Source organism: Pseudorca crassidens, chromosome 11, assembly GCF_039906515.1.
Source record: "Pseudorca crassidens isolate mPseCra1 chromosome 11, mPseCra1.hap1, whole genome shotgun sequence".
NCBI lineage: Eukaryota > Metazoa > Chordata > Mammalia > Artiodactyla > Delphinidae > Pseudorca > Pseudorca crassidens.
The window spans coordinates 46987546-47003426 of record NC_090306.1 but is presented as its reverse complement, the minus strand read 5'-3'; the positions used below and the strand labels follow the sequence as shown (position 1 = coordinate 47003426).

The following is a 15881-nucleotide window of genomic DNA, read 5'->3' as shown; positions in this document are numbered from 1 at the left end:
GAAGTGTATGTGTATGGTGACGGGGGGCGGGGGGGGGGGGGGGCGGGCACACAGGAAAGAGGGCCAGAAGAAGGAGGGGGACGGGAAAACGGGGCTGGGAGGAGGCAAGATCCGAGGCTTGCGCAAAGTGAGCAGAGCTCCCCATCCCACTCACGCCTACTCCGGCCCAGCTCAAGTGTCAACTTGGCCCTGGGGAATCATTTCGAGTCCAGGTCTCGGATTGCAGCCACGGCTGTTGGGAATTCGCCGCAACTCCACCAGGCGGCGCCAACGACTTGGAAAAGGAGACGGCTAGGCTCCAGTGCGTGTCTCTAGATTCTAGGCAGACAGGTCTAGACCCGGTCTCAGACAAAGGAAGAATCCAGGTTTTTGTACCTCTGGTGGGAAACGCACGCCAGCAACCCTCAAGGCATGGGAATAAGTAGGGGCAGGGACTTGGGAATCTGAGCTGTAGGCTCTGCTCGGCCCCAATGTAAACAGTGACCTTAGGGTTAGTCCTTACCCTCTCGAGACCTCAACTTCCCCATCTGCAAAATAAGCAGGTTTGGGTCTCTTAAAAGTTCATTGAGACTTCATGGATGGATCCATGACTAAAGTGTTGGGACCGTGCCATTTACAGATATGCTAGAGTGCCTTCTCAACTGGTTCCCTAAATGGTCTATGGGACAAGAGAGCACACATCGCTCACTGCCTCCCACGTGATGCTGGGGGAAGGGGTCTCTTCTCTGTCTTCAGAATTCGACTCGACCACACACTCACAAGAGCAGCCAGTGATTCTGTGACCCCCCCCCCCTTGCTCTAATCCAGCTGGGCAGCAAAAGGTCAACAAGAAAGGCCAGACCAGAACCCAGTCTCTACATGGGCCCATCCTGAGTTGCATTCTCTTTGCTCACTTCCACCTCTCTACCCACTTCTCAGTCTTGCTGAAGAAAGGGGAAGGGAAGATGGGATGACATGACGACTGTCAAAGAGGAAGGAGAGGGGGAAGAGGGGCCTCCTGAGCTAGTCAATTATGAAGTTGTTGGGGGGAGTTTGCTGTAGGCTCAGAAATGGAACCCAACAAGGAGTTTGGGGGGTTTTTGTGTGTGTGTGTTTTGTTTTGTTTCAGGTCGATCTAGCTCAAAAAAAGAGACTGGAGATCTAGAAGTCTGAGGGGCAGGAGTGGCTGAATAGGAGAGTGGAATGAGAAAAGCCAGGGCTCGATCACATGTGGGGTGGGGGGGCTGGAAGAAATCGGGGTTAGAGGGGCTGAGATATTAGCATGTCCCACAGGTACTTCAAATCTGGTATAAAACTGAATTCATTATTTACCTCCTTCCGTAAGCCTGCTATGCTTCCCACATTCCCTATCTCATTGATTAAGAGAACCACCATCCACCTGGAAAACTGGGAGTCTTCCTAGCCTTCCCTCTTCCTAACCCTTTATCTAATGAGTCATTAAATAAATCCTATTTGGGCTTCCCTGGTGGCGCAGTGGTTGAGAGTCCTCCTGCCGATGCAGGGGACAGGGGTTCGTACCCCGGTCTGGGAAGATCCCACATGCTGCGGAGCGGCTGGGCCCATGAGCCATGGCCGCTGAGTCTGCGCGTCTGGAGCCTGTGCGCCGCAACGGGAGAAGCCACGACAGTGAGAGGCCCGCGTACCGCAAAAAAAATAAATAAATAAATAATAAACCCTATTTGACCTCTTAAGGACCTACGGATCCCGATCATTGTTCTCTATTCCCACAACCGCCGCTCTAACCAGGACCGGCTACATCATTTGTGGGGCCCAGTGCAAAATGAAAAAGCAAAGTGTTCAAAAACGATCTCAAGGCTGACTGCAGAGCATTAACTCAAGCACTGGACCCTTCTCAGCACAAGGCCCTGTGCGATTACACGCGCAGGTAGCATGCCCACCAAACCAGCCCTGGCCCTAACTCAGGCCCTGCCCACCCCTTGTCTGAACTGGTGCCTCCTTACTGGTCTCTCTCCCTTTGGCCTGCAGGCTTTCACTCCTTACTCACAGCTCTCCAAGCGTAAATCTCCTCCAGGATATAACCCCAGCTCCTCAGCATGGCGCACAAGGCCTTCCTTGATTCTGACCCCACTCACCTCTCCAGGATCTTCCCTCTTGGCCCCTCCTTCACATCCTTTGTTCACCTCTACCTAAACCTCCGTGACTCTGTGCATCCTGTTCCCTTTATCTAGAATGTCCTTCTACTTATCCGCCCAAAAAACTCCTGTTCATCACTCACAATCCAGTTCAGGTGTCTCTCTGTGAACCCTTTCCTGATCCCCTCCTTGGCAGTTCGCTTCTTTTCTCCAAGTCTCTGATGTACTTCACAGAGGGTCGGCAAACTTTTTCTTAAAGGGCCAGATAGCAAATATTTCAGGTTGTATTGGCCAAGAGGTAAAATTGAGGGTATTATGTAGGTACCTACATAGGTAACCTTTTTTTTTTTTTCTTTTGCAGTACGCGGGCCTCTCACTGTTGTGGCCTCTCCTGTTGCGGAACACAGGCTCCAGACACGCAGGCTCAGCGGCCATGGCTCACGGGCCCAGCTGTTCCGCGGCATGTGGGATCTTCCCGGTCCAGGGCACGAACCCTTGTCCGCTGCATCGGCAGGCGGACTCCCAACCACTGCGCCACCAGGGAAGCCCCGGGTAACCATTTTAAAATGAAAGAAAACATTCTTGGCCCATGGCCCATATGAAAATAGATAGTGGGCCAGATTTAGCCCAAAGGCCAAACTTTGCTGACAGCTGCTTCAGAGGACCAATTAGGCCTTTATATATTTACATATCTGTCTCCTCCCCTAGACTACTCACAAGGCCATGCACCATCCCAGGGTCTAGCTCAGAGTCCAATGCATAGTAGACACTCGATACGTTTTTGGTGAGTGAATGGATGAATGAACCAATGATTGGGAGCCTGAGGCCCTGTGGGGCGGGAAGCCAGCATCCTAGATGCTCCATTTCCCACCTTTCTTCGTCTGAATCCTTTTTCAGATGTGAACTATCTCCAAGTTCTGGAGAGAGGGAAGGCAGTGTTCTCCCAAAACAAACTCAAGACTTCTGGGGTCCCTAGAGTTGCTCCTAGAACTTGGTCTTGTCCTTTGACCCCTTGAGAAGTGGCCCAGATACTCTGATGCTCTGTCTCCCTGTCCCAGCAATTCTCAGCAATGATCTTATAGGTGTCCTGCCGTGCAAAGAGAGGAAGGAAACAGAGCTTGGGTTTCAGGAAGGAGAACTGAAGGAGTGATAAGGCTTTGGGGTGAGTAACAGGGAAATTTCAACAGAAAAGCCCAGATTTCACTAGCTAAGGCAAAGTGAGTAGGACCAGAGAGGCAAGGAAGGAAGCAAGGGAGGAAGTGGCTGAGGTTGTGTAACTGGGGAGTTACTTGTTCTCTCCGTCTAGTATAATAGGAGACAGGAGAGCAGAGCACCTCCTGTCTGAAGCCTGACTGCCCACCAGAAAGGACTGCTCTTTGAATGAGTTGGACATCTTCCACCGGAGAGCGATTTGAAGGCTGGGAGACTCAGGTGAGTACTTTGGTGGTGGGTGTACTTTTACGTTCTCTGTCTCCTCATCTCCCAGGTGGTAAAAACAGAAAAAAACTGAGGCCTGGGGGCTTCCCCGGTGGCGCAGTGGTTGGGAGTCCGCCTGCTGATGCGGGGGACACAGGTTCGTGCCCCGGTCCGGAGGGATCCCGCATGCCGCGGAGCGGCTGGGCCCATGAGCCGTGGCCGCTGGGGCTGCGCGTCCGGATCCTGTGCTCCGCGGCGAGAGAGGCCGCAATGGTGAGAGGCCCGCGTACTGCAAAAAACAAAAAAACAAAAAAAACCCTGAGGCCTGGGACTACAGACAGAGGGTACTATTCTCCTGAATACAGAGGAGAGGGGACTCCTGGGTGGTCTTAAGGGACAGGGGAAGAGTTAGAAAGGTCGGAGGGTGCTGGGGTTACTGAGAGTATCTGGATGGATATTGAAAAGGTTGGGAGCTCGGAGTGGACAGAAATTAAAGTTAGATAAAACTTTGGGAAAATCTTTGAAAATGGGAAAGGAAGGGGTTGGGGATCTTGGGATGAAGAGGCCTGTGAATGGCTCAGGAGGCTGGTGAGATCCTGGAGTGGTTCAGATGTTCAGGAGCCCAGAGTTATTCAAGGGATCTAGGGACTTCCCTGGTGGTCCAGTGGCTAAGACTCCACGCTCCCAATGCAGCGGGCCCGGGTTCAATCCCTGGTCAGGGAACTAGATCCCACATGCTGAGACTAAGATTTTGCAGGCCGCAACTAAAGATCCCACACGCCACAACAAAGTTTCCTGCGTGCTGCAGCTAAGACCCAGAGCAGCCAAATAAATAAAATTTCGTTCAAAAAAGAGAACGATCTAAGTTCAAGGTCAGGTTCTGACTCCCTCTTCCCCCCACCCCACCCCTTTCAGCCTCCATCATGTGGAACACCTCTGATGCCAACTTCTCCTGCTACCATGAGTCGGTGCTGGGCTATCGTTATGTGGCAGTTAGCTGGGGCGTGGTGGTGGCCGTGACAGGCACTGTGGGCAACGTGCTCACCCTGCTGGCCTTGGCCATCCAGCCCAGTCTCCGTACCCGCTTCAACCTGCTCATCGCCAACCTCACAGTGGCCGATCTGCTCTACTGCACCCTTCTCCAGCCCTTCTCTGTGGACACCTACCTCCACCTGCACTGGCGCACTGGTGCCACCTTCTGCAGGGTCTTTGGGCTCCTCCTTTTTGCGTCCAACTCTGTCTCCATCCTCACCCTCTGCCTCATCGCCCTGGGACGCTACCTCCTCATTGCCCACCCGAAGCTCTTTCCCCATGTTTTCAGTGCCAAGGGCATCGTGCTCACCCTGGTGAGCACCTGGGTGGTGGGTGTGGCCAGCTTTGCTCCCCTCTGGCCAATCTATGTCTTGGTGCCCGTAGTCTGCACCTGCAGCTTTGATCGCATTCGAGGCCGGCCCTATACCACCATCCTCATGGGCATCTACTTTGTGGTTGGGCTCAGCAGTGTCGGCGTCTTCTATTGCCTCATCCACCGCCAGGTGAAGCGAGCAGCACAGGCGCTGGATCAGTACAAGCTGCGCCAGGCGAGCATCCACTCCAACAACGTGGCTGGGACAGGTGAGGCCACGCCTGGTCGTTTCCGGGAGCTGGACAGTGGGCTGGCATCAGGAGGGCACAGCGAGGGGATTTCATCTGAGCCAGTCAGTGCTGCCACCACCCAGACCCTGGAAGGGGACTCATCAGCAGTGGGGGACAAGAGCAACAGCAAGGCAGCTAAGCAAATGGCAGAGAAAAGTCCTCCAGGAGAGCCTGCCAAAGCCAGGACAACTAAAAGAGCCCAGAGAGCTCAGGACTCTCCATCAGAGTTTGGGAAGGTGACTCGGATGTGTTTTGCTGTGTTCCTCTGCTTCTCCCTGAGCTACATCCCTTTCCTGCTGCTCAACATCCTGGATGCCAAGGTCCGGGCTCCCCGGGTTGTCCACATGCTTGCTGCCAACCTCACCTGGCTCAACGGTTGTATCAACCCTGTGCTCTATGCAGCCATGAACCGCCAGTTCCGCCAAGCCTATGGCTCCCTCCTAAAACGAGGGCCCCAGAATTTTCGTAGGTTCCATTAGAACTATGTCCCCAGTCACCAGAATCTGGAGATGTCTCCTCCAGAACTAAGGTGGTCAGCTGGTATGAGAGGAGATGAAAGACCTTTGGGAATTTGCACAGACAACCTCTCCCCAAGCCCCAAACCAGGCCTCTCCACCCCTCGCTCAACATTTCAGCCCTGGGCTGCTCAAGGTGCATTATTAATTATTAATAAACAAAACCTGTCCTTTTCACATTCGGGTGTGATCTTTGGGGAAGAAGGAAATAGGCCAGGGTTGGTTTGCAGCTGGAACTTAATAGTTAAGCGTTTGGGGGGACCTAGGTCAGAGAAGGGAGGGGCAAGATGCAGAAGACCTGGGACACAGCCTTCAGCTGAAGGGTTTTCAGGTATAAAACATGTGAGTTGGTTTAAGAGGATTGGCCTGCCTTTTGCTTAACTTCCCAGAAATGGGCCCCACCTCCAACTACTGCTGCCAGGCTCCCCCATCACTGCAAACAGGTTTTTTCAGCTCAAAAATGTTTTGAAATCCAGCTTTGATAGGCCCTCCAGTGAGTCCAGCCTCCTGGCCCTTGCCCTATCCAAAGAGAATGGTCACGGGGAAGAACTCCTCGCTCTGTGGAAATGGAGTTGAGCTTAGCTGAGGCGATGGCAGAAGGGTGTGCTAGCCGCCCTAGCAAGGTCACACTTGTTGGAGCTAATTCACCTGGGTCCTGGCCCCTCCCTTCCCCCAGACTTGCTCTTGTCATCCTGGATTACGAAAGCCGAACAGAGACTCTAGTTAAGAGGGCTCAGGGGGCTTCCCTGGTAGTGCAGTGGTTAAGAATCCACCTTCCAGTGCAGGGGACATGGGTTCGAGCCCTGGTCCGGGAAGATCCCACGTGCTGCGGAGCAACTAAGCCCATGCGCCACAACTACTGAGCCTGCGCTCTAGAGCCCGTGAGCCACAACTACTGAGCCCGTGTGCCACAACTACTGAAGTTCGTACGCCTAGAGCTCATGCTCCACAGCAAGAGAAGCCACCTCAATAAGAAGCCCGTTCACCGCAACAAAGAATAGCCCTCGCTCACTGCAACTAGAGAAAGCTGCGTGCAGCAACGAAGACCCAATGCAGCCAAAAATAAATAATAAATAAATTTTTTTTTAAAAAAAGAAGGCTCAGGAGCCAAGCTGAGGGGAGAGCATATCATTCCCTTCCTCCAGTGTAACTGACATCCTGTCACCCATGTGCTCGCGAATGCACATGCACGAATTTAAAGCACCTGTGGCCACCAGGTGACGCTGGTTCTCTGTGTTTCCTTTCTGGCTTCCCTGTTGAGGACCGAAGGTGTCAGCAAGACTGGGAATCCAGAGATACACCACCCTCATGGCCAGCAGGGGTGGAGACCCAGGAATCCGCACCCCTCCCTTTTCCCCAAAGCTTAGGAAGAAAAGTGAAGAATTAGACACTTATTTTTCATGAGATATTTATTGTCTACCTGGTTGGGCTGGGGGGAGCAGGGTGGGCACTGGGGATAGAATGTGAGAGTCATGTTGATGGTGACACTGCTGTGGCTGCGTGCCGTCCCTTGCCTGCCCCCAAGTCCATGGTTTGAGCGAACAAAGTCCAGAGAGATTAAGACAAGGGCAGAAAGAACCATAGTCAGGGTGGACAGATTGATACCCTCACATTCAACACACTTCCAGGGCCCAGGAATCCTGCCTCCTAATGAGGAGCGTGTGCTTCGGAGTGTCCTCCTCCTGCAAAAATCCCAGCAGCCTATACTGAGTCAAATTCAGATGGCTAAGGCAGGGGTCCAGACAGGTGGGGTGAACAGCAGACCGATAAAGAACATCAGCCTGGGAGTGTAGGGACCAGGGCTCCAAACAAGGCTCTCTGATAATTAGTTCTGTGAGCCTGAGCAGGACCCTGGATCATTCTGGACCTCAGGTTTTAGAATCTGTACAAAGATGGGGGTGGGGTGCACCCTTATCATGTGCCTTGTGCTGTCCTAAATCCTATAAATATATTATTCTGTGTAATCCTTACAAAATTTACCAAAAAGTATCTATTATAATCTCTTGCTTACAAATGAAAAAAATGAAGCACAAATAGGGTAAGCAATTTGTCTGAAGTCCAAGAGCTAGTAAGTGATATGATCATGATTTGAGGGCCGAAAGTCTGACTTTAGTACCAGCCCACATGTCTAACCACTTTAGGACAGCAGCCTTTTTTTTTGCGGTACGCGGGCCTCTCACTGTTGTGGCCTCTCCCGCCGCGGAGCACAGGCTCCGGACGCGCAGGCTCAGCGGCCGGGGCTCACGGGCCCAGCCGCTCCGCGGCATGTGGGATCTTCACGGACCGGGGCACGAACCCGTGTCCCCTGCATCGGCAGGCGGACTCTCAACCACTGCGCCACCAGGGAAGCCCACAGCAGCCTTTTTATAACTAGAATCAAGTGACCAGATGATCCCTAAAAATCCTTCCTGCTCAGACCTAAGATTCTGAAAGTTGAGAGTTCTCTGAAGGGTCGTAAAAAGCTTCACTTTTCATATTCCTTGAAGGCGATTCAAAAGCTTTGGCAAGTAGAAAGGAGCAGCAATAGGGATTGAGGTTAGACCTCAGGAGGGACTTCCCAATCATCAGTCGCTGGGAAAAAATGGCTCAGGGAACACGGAAGGAAACCCTGGAGTCTGAGACCAGAGAGGACAGATCCTAGCGAGAAAGATACGCCCTCCTCTCTCACCCTCCACAGCCCACACACCCATACCCCACCCCTAATCTCGATAGGTGCTGAGTGAGGTTAAAGAAGAGGAAGATGATCTCTCAGGCTTTTTCTCTCTTGCGGGTGTGCACTGCGCGCGTGTCCCTCGTGGTGCGGAGCTCACGCGTGTCTCGGGGAAGTGTATGCATTTGTCTTGGGGAAGTGGGTCACGGGGGCCCTCCTGAAGGTGTCAGTGTCTGTCTCTCTTTTCTCTTTATCTCTGTCAGTCTCGGGCTCTATCGCGGACTTTCTGACGCTATCTCTCGAGGCTTCTCTTTGTCTCTCTCCATCTGTCCGTCTCTCCTGTAGGTTGTCTTCATCGTTTGTACCTCCGTTATCGCCTTTTTTCTCCCGAGCTTGTTCTCTCCCGCCTGCCCCCCGCCCGCTCTCCCCGCGCCCCCTCCCCGGTCCCTCACCCGCTGCCGCTCGTCCGCACACTCTCTCTCTTTCGCTGTCTCTTACAGGCAGATTTATGGTCAGCCCAGGGCCTTTCATTGGCCAAGCGCTGACAGGACTTGATTTAACGCTGCCTCTCATTGGCTGAGCTTGACAGGCCGATTTACGAGTCACTCTGTCATTGGCCAAAACGCCTTGGCCCTGATTTATGGCTCGGTGGCGGAGGAGAGGGGGGGCGCCGCTGGGGAATGAGGTTGCCCCTCCCCTCTGCACCGCTTCCGTCTTCCTATCCCCTGCTTGCTCTCCCTCCCCTCAAGGAACCGCACTCCCTCTACCTGTTCCTCAAGACCTCTCCTCCTCTTTCATCCATTGGGAGGGGAAAATGGGGCGTGGTGGTGGTAGGAACTGAAGCAGACGAGGAGGTCTGAAGGGGTAAACAGGAGCTGAGGAATCTGAGGGGTAGGATGGGGTAGAGTAGGGAGAGAAGAGGAGATTGGAGAGGGAGAGAGAATCCTGAGCTGAAGAGCGAAGGGGAAACTGAGGGGGCGAAGGGGGTGACCAAGGAATAGGAAGGCTGAGGAGAAAAGGAAGACTGAGGGAGAGAAAGGGTGGGGGGCTCTGAGGAGAAGACGGGAGAGACTGAAAAGAAAGGGCGTGTATGAGGGGGGCAAATGGACAGAAGCGGGGAGCTCCGGGCACGGAGAGAGACTTTTCTTTTCAAACCTCACTAACCAGACCGAACGAGATGGAAATTTCCTCTTCAGAAAACGGTTCTGAAAAGGGGGAGACTTGGAGGAGCAAACACGTAGAGAAAAGCGCAGCAGAGAGGGGAGAGGGGCGCAGGAAAGAACTAGAAGGTAATAGCAAGAAAAGAGAGAGGGAGAAGGATAGAAACTAATGGAGAAGACAGAACTAAGTTTGGTTTTTATTTGGGGGCGTGAGAAAAGGCTAATCCCTAGAGGAACGATTGAGAGCCACAACTCCTCCTCTCAGTGAAGACCCATAGGCGTCTGCCCGGGGGACAAGTCAGACACCACCCCCAGGAGATGTTCTACTTCCTCAAGGCTGCAGTAGGCTCCCCTTCCTACACCTCACTCCTCCCGCTTAAATTTATGAGTTCAGGGCTGGCCTTCAGGAATTAGGAATATTTATGCTGCTTTGAGAGTGAGGTTTGGAAGGTGATATAAATAAGGGGCCATGGAGGGGCTGCAGCGCTGGGCTCCTATTTTTAGCACGGACGCTTTCCCAAGGCCCCCACCCACCACTTCCCTCTCATTCTGAGCCAGAGAAAGGAGCACTGAGGGAGGTGGCGAACGGCTCTCAGATATCAGAAAGGGCCTTTGACTATCCAGGAGAGCCCCTCAGAGGACTGCAGAGCTTTGCAGCAGAAAGGATTGAAGGCAGATGGGGGAGGAACTTTCCAATCATCCTGGCATTCTTATCACCCCTCCTTGAGTGCAGTTACAGCATTTCTGCAGAAGACGGAGAGAAATGGGGAGAAGCCAGTTTCCCCTCTGCCCCCCTAAACTCAGTTGCTGAGGAATAAGGGAGAGGAGCCAGGAAATTCAGAGGCAGGTTTCTCTGGCTTGTCACCTTGCTCACTGGGAGAGGAAGATTTGAAATCCTCCACCGCCCCACAGACCACAGCCTGGGTCCCTGGGAAAGGAGGCTGGGAATGCAGGGCTCAGGGCATCTCCTAGGAGTCTAAGCCCCCAACCTGTCCACCCCCACTGCTGGCTGGGAATTAAAAACAGCCAGTAGTTCACGATACCCCTGGGCCTCCAGGAAATGAGGGAGGGAGAGAGGATCTGTCCTGTGAGTCCACATGACTTCTCCAGCCCTCAGCTCCAGGAGCCGTGTCTGTGACTCCCAGCCCAACCAGAGGGCTTGCTCTGGCTTGGGGAGGTAGTGAACAAAGAGGGGGTCCATGATATAGGGGGACCTAAAGAGAACAGAGGGAGGTGGGGAAGAGCTGCCCCCTCCGTCCACACGCACACTGTGCCTCCCATCCACTGTGGCCTCAGCAACGATGGCCACAGCACACACGCCGGACTGTGCTGCCTGGAGTGGGAGAAGGGAGGGAGAGAAAGGTCTAGACTGGCCCTTTAAGAGCCACTTAGGGTCAGAGAGCCTGGGCTACAGAGAGAGGAAGAAGCTGATGTCAGAAGACGGATGGGCAGCAAGATGGGGATTGATGCTAATGGGGGAGTTAAAGCTAAGTACCCAGACACGCAGAGGGCAGAACTGCAGATCTGTCTTCCTCATGCTCAGCCCCCTCCCCAAACCAGTGCTGTAAATCTGCCTTCTCAATTGGGGGAAGAGGGAGCGAGGAAAAACGAGATGCTCACTTCTCCCTTTTCCTGTTTTTTTCCTCACCCTGTGCAAATCCCCACCCCACCCCCAGTTCTTTTGTCCTCTCCCAGTCTCTCCTCCCAACCCGTGAATGCTTCCCACTGAAATTTCCAATTTTTGGCTTTCCATCAAGAATTGAGGGAATGGTTTCAGCTTGCAGAAGAGCCTAAAAAGAAACCACGAGAAGGTCTCCCTCATCAGCCCCTGGGTGGGAATGGGTTGGTGGGATTGTGGTGAGAGGCTGATAGACGGGAAGCTCCCACGTGCCTCGGTTTCTCTTCCCTCCATCCTCTTTTCACTTGGAGATAACTTGAGCAGCCTTCTCCTGGGACAGTAGGGTGAAGGCGGCAAGCAGGATGTTGGGTGCCAGGAGCTGGAAGTGGTGCAGCTTCAGAGTTGGGTTTGCGGAGGCCCCTGACACACTGAGATTCTGGAGGGGCTAGTGGGCCTCCAGGGGTGGCTCGGGAAGCTGCAGGAGCTGTCCACTGAAAGATATATGGTCTGGTTTCTCGGAAACTCCTGGATCATACCGTTCCCTCTCCTTGAGCACACACCCTGCCTGCTGAGTAGAGACAATTTCGGGCCAATAATCTATTTACTGTAAAGGCAGGGTCCAGCTGCTCCTCATCTTCTCAGGAGGCAGTTGGAGGTCTCAGGGAGGAAGACCTACTTTTTTTTTTTTAAATCCAATCTGAAGGGTTTTTTTGTTTTGTTTTTTGTTTTTTGCGGTATGCGGGCCTCTCACTGTTGTGGCCTCTCCCGTTGCGGAGCACAGGCTCCGGATGCGCATGTTCAGCGGCCATGGCTCACGGGCCCAGCCGCTCTGCGGGATGTGGGATCTTCCCGGACCGGGGCACGAACCCGCGTCTCCTGCATCGGCAGGCGGACTCCCAACAACTGCGCCACCAGGGAAGCCCTTTTTTTAAAAAATAAATAAATGTATTTATTTATTTATGGCTCTGTTAGGTCTTCGTTGCTGTGTGCAGGCTTTCTCTAGTTGTGATGAGCGGGGGCTACTTTTCGTCGCTGTGCGCAGGCTTCTCATTGTCGTGGCTTCTCTTGTTGCGGAGCACGGGCTATAGGCGCGCAGGCTTCAGTATTTGTGGCACTTGGGCTCCGTAGTTGTGGCTTGTGGGCTCTAGAGTGCAGGCTCACTAGTTGTGGCACACGGGCTTAGTTGCTTCGCGGCATGTGGGATCTTCCTGGACCAGGGCTCGAACCCGGGTCTCCGGCGTTGGCAGGCGGATTCTTAACCACTTCGCCACCAGGGAAGCCCGAGGAAGGCCTTCTCACGGGGCCTGGAGCTAGTAACCCTTGGGGGATTCCATTTCTTTCTCCGCTTCCTGGTGAGACGGTATCTTCCATCTTTCAGGACCCATAATCACCTTTATCTCCCTCTTTATTGGCAATCAGGGCCTGTTCTGGAGAAGTCCTTCTAGATTAGGGGAAGTTCATCTCGTTTCGCCTGTCGCAGGGCTAAACCTGAACTCCTTTCTAGTCTTGGAAATAACTGGCACCTGATTCTACCTGGTTTCCAAATCCTCCCCAGTATCCATAAGAGAACGACCCTAAAACACTAATCTCATCTCTTCCCTCCGCCCAGGTTTTCCTTCAGAGGCCTAAAGCCACGTCGAGGCCATCGTCTCTGTTTCCTCAGTCTTCAGGGACAAAGGAGAGAGCAAGGTTATAGTGGGAAGCGGCGGGGGGTGAGGGTTGTGAGCAGGAGCCATTGGAACCCAGGCTTCCTGCCTCCCAGCATCTGGCCAAGCACTCCCTCCCATCCAGGGAGGTCAGCCATTGCCCTCAGCCCTAGTCTCGGGGATGCTTCTCAATCCTGGTGATAAATCCTGTCTTTGTCTTCCCTCCAACCCAGGCCCCAGGCGGCTGGGGATCAGAGGCTGGGGGAGGGGTCAGTGTAGAGGAGGGAGAGATACAAGGAGAGTGGCAGGAGAAGACAGACAAGAGCAGCTGGTGAGCAGGCATGGGGGTGGGCAGTGAGGGGATGGGGCCTCTTGATGCTGCAGATCCTGACTGCACATTCCAGCAGGCCTGCATTCCACGTGAAAAAGCCAGGATTCCTTGGAATCCTGGAAATACCTTGGGGGTGGCCCCTGGAGCATCAGGAATACTGGGGTGGGGGGGTTGGTATGGGGTGCCTCAAGGAAGGAGGCTGCTGAAAGAAATGGGAGAATGAGAATATTGTGGGGATCATCTCTATCCCCACCAGACACCCCTCCACGCCTGTGCCCTGCATGCACGTGCATAGACGGACAGACTGACACACATACATGCGCATACACGTAAGATTTCTGGCCCAGCAGCGTGAGGGGGCCCAGGAGGGCCAGCCTGCCCCTTGCCCGGCCCCCCTCCCTGCCTTCTCTTGCTTTGACTTTCCTGTCTCCACCTCCATTCTTTCTCTCTGCTCCCAGCCTTGCTCTCTTTGTGTGGGTTTCACTCACTCTTCCAGTTTGCTATGCTGGCTTTCTGCTAACCCTCAGCCCCTGCCCTCTTTGTCTCTCAGTCACTTTTTCTTTCCATCTTCCTGTCCCGCTCCTCCCACCTCTCCTACTTCCTTGAACTCTCCATCGGCCTGTCCAGCCTCTGTGGCTCTTCAGCCCAGCCGTCCTCTAGCCCACTGCCACCCCAGAGCCCTCTGTCTGGCCCGGGGGGACAGTCAGATTGCAAAGAGGGATGGCAAGGAGAAATGAGTGACTCTGAATCAGAGTCTCTGCTTTGATGGGAGGTCTGGGATCATACTGTGTTAGGACATGCGATGGATGGAGGTGGGGGAGGCCAGGTGACTGCGAGACAAGTTCGACAAATTGAGGAGGGTGAAATGGGAGGGAAGAGAGATCGATACAGAGAAGACACAGAAGGGCAAACACTAAAGAGAGACGGGTAAGGACTAAGGGTTCCCTGTAAGTGTATGTTTTGGGTCAGTCTGAAGGGTAGGAGCCGAGGGGCATCTACTGAGTCATACTGAGACACAGATCCAGAGACAAGATCTGGAGACCCAGCCAGAGGAACACAGATGCCATGTCCACCAGGCAGCCGAACAATTCGAGCTCTCCCACCTACCTGGGAAGGTCTCACAGACCTCCTTCTCCTCTGCAGATAGTCCTGGAGAGCCAGTTCCCTCTCCACTCACCTCCTCCTCGCCTACCCGCTCCCTGCCCCACCAGTGGGAATGACATGAGCTCTGGCTGCCACTGTCCTCAGCCCTGCTGATGTACTCTCCCATGGGTGAAACAGAGGCCAATCACCTCTGCCCCACCCATTCATTCTCCAGTCCAGGAGCTGGGGCTTACACAAGCCAGCACCCCGGGGTGGGAGGAGGGGGGCATGGGCACCAAGGGGAGGGAGAGGAACTGGAGAGGGGTACTGAGGAAGAGGGGCTGCAGCACTAAATCACTCTGTTGAGGGGGCTCCCTCTGCTCAGTGGGGTGGGGAGAGGATAGACGTTTGGGGAGGAGGGAGAGAAGAATGGGAAATCGCCACATCTGGCAGGCAGGTGTCTGGCACTATTCAGGCTGTAGTCACTTTCCCAGCCAAAGGGGAGGGACGGGGATGGGGGAGGAGGGGTTCCCAGGATCCCCTGGGGAAGAGGGAAAGGCTCACAAACAGAGACAGAGGCCCAGAATCAGACAGAAAGAGACCAAAGGAGGGAGACAGTCCGACCCTACTCCCCAGTCTCTGCTTCAGTCAGGGCTGGGAATGGTTTTGCTCACAGTCCTGAAAGGAAATTGTTGGCCAGAGGACTGGGTAGGCCGGGGAACTAGAGTTCCATTCCTAGTGGGAAACGGAGAAGGCAGGAAAAGTTCAAACCAGGCCAGGCTGGGGAAACAAGCTCAGAGAATTCCAAGTCTGAGAACTGGATAGAACACCATTCTCCACACCCGTCACTGATCAGCAGCCCTCACCTCTCAAACTGACACGGCCCACCCCCCAGCAGGGCCAATGCTGGGTGATGAGTAGGAAGGTTAGGACAGCGACCTTAATTACTGAACACTGCTTTCCCCCCACCTCAGGGAGGCAAAGACAAAAATCCCTAGCCCTCATCCAGCCCCCTGTACCCTAACTCTCAATGCAGCACTGCAGGGTGCTATACCCAAGCATTTTTCTTTTTCTATCTGCTGAGGGTGACCCTGGGCCCAGTTGCCCCACAGTTGCTGAACTGAATTGCTAGGTTCTCAAACAGCAGGCGAGACTGGACAACTGTAGGTTTCATGCCTTGACGCTGGAGAGCCTTCCCCCTCTGGTTGCCTTTCTTCCCTCATCCTTTCCTATCTAAGGTCCTAATGCAGTCCCTCTTGCCTAACCCCAGAATTAACAGGCCTACCTCACAAGCAGTAGAGGTGACAGAGACCCTTCAGACTGCAGTGCAGAGAAGGGCTCCCCACGCTCCCCCTCTGCTTCAAATCCTGCAGGGGAAGGGGTAAAGAAAACCAAAGCATTCTCCTGTCGCCGCGGCAACCATAAAACCCCCAGCTAAATCCATCTTGTGAGCTCACCGCCCCATTAAGATGCAGGGCCAGGCTCCGCGCCAGCCCAGCCACATTCATTTGTGCGAAGAAAGGTGGAGGAGGGGGAGGGGAGCAGGCTCTGGAAGGACGGGGAAATGGCGAGGAGAGGTTATTTACACCACTGTCCTGACCTTCTGGAGCACCACTGGCTCCGATAAATAACCCGCTCAGCGCCATTTCGGAGCGGGAGAGGGAGGTGCAGGGAGGGCGCCGGGGCTGCAGGCGGCCCCCACGCAGGTGCGCGTCTCCAGGTTACTAATGGCTG

The 15881-nt window shown here is 54.0% G+C and overlaps 1 protein-coding gene and 1 long non-coding RNA gene across 2 annotated transcripts; one reads left to right on the top strand and one right to left on the bottom strand.

The window, feature by feature from the left end:
• The first annotated feature begins 3349 nt into the window (after window positions 1-3349).
• On the top strand, window positions 3350-6629 carry GPR84 (G protein-coupled receptor 84). Its single transcript, XM_067698668.1, has 2 exons — window positions 3350-3524; window positions 4425-6629. The coding sequence occupies exon 2, from the start codon at window positions 4433-4435 to the stop codon at window positions 5621-5623; it is 1191 nt and encodes a 396-aa protein (XP_067554769.1). The 5' UTR covers window positions 3350-3524; window positions 4425-4432; the 3' UTR covers window positions 5624-6629.
• Window positions 6630-12023: 5394 nt separating this feature from the next.
• Window positions 12024-15539, bottom strand: LOC137202847 (uncharacterized). The gene is made up of 2 exons (XR_010932804.1): window positions 15433-15539; window positions 12024-12514 (listed from the first exon to the last, which is right to left on the bottom strand). It is a non-coding gene; the product is annotated as an uncharacterized lncRNA (long non-coding RNA).
• Window positions 15540-15881: the final 342 nt, after the last annotated feature.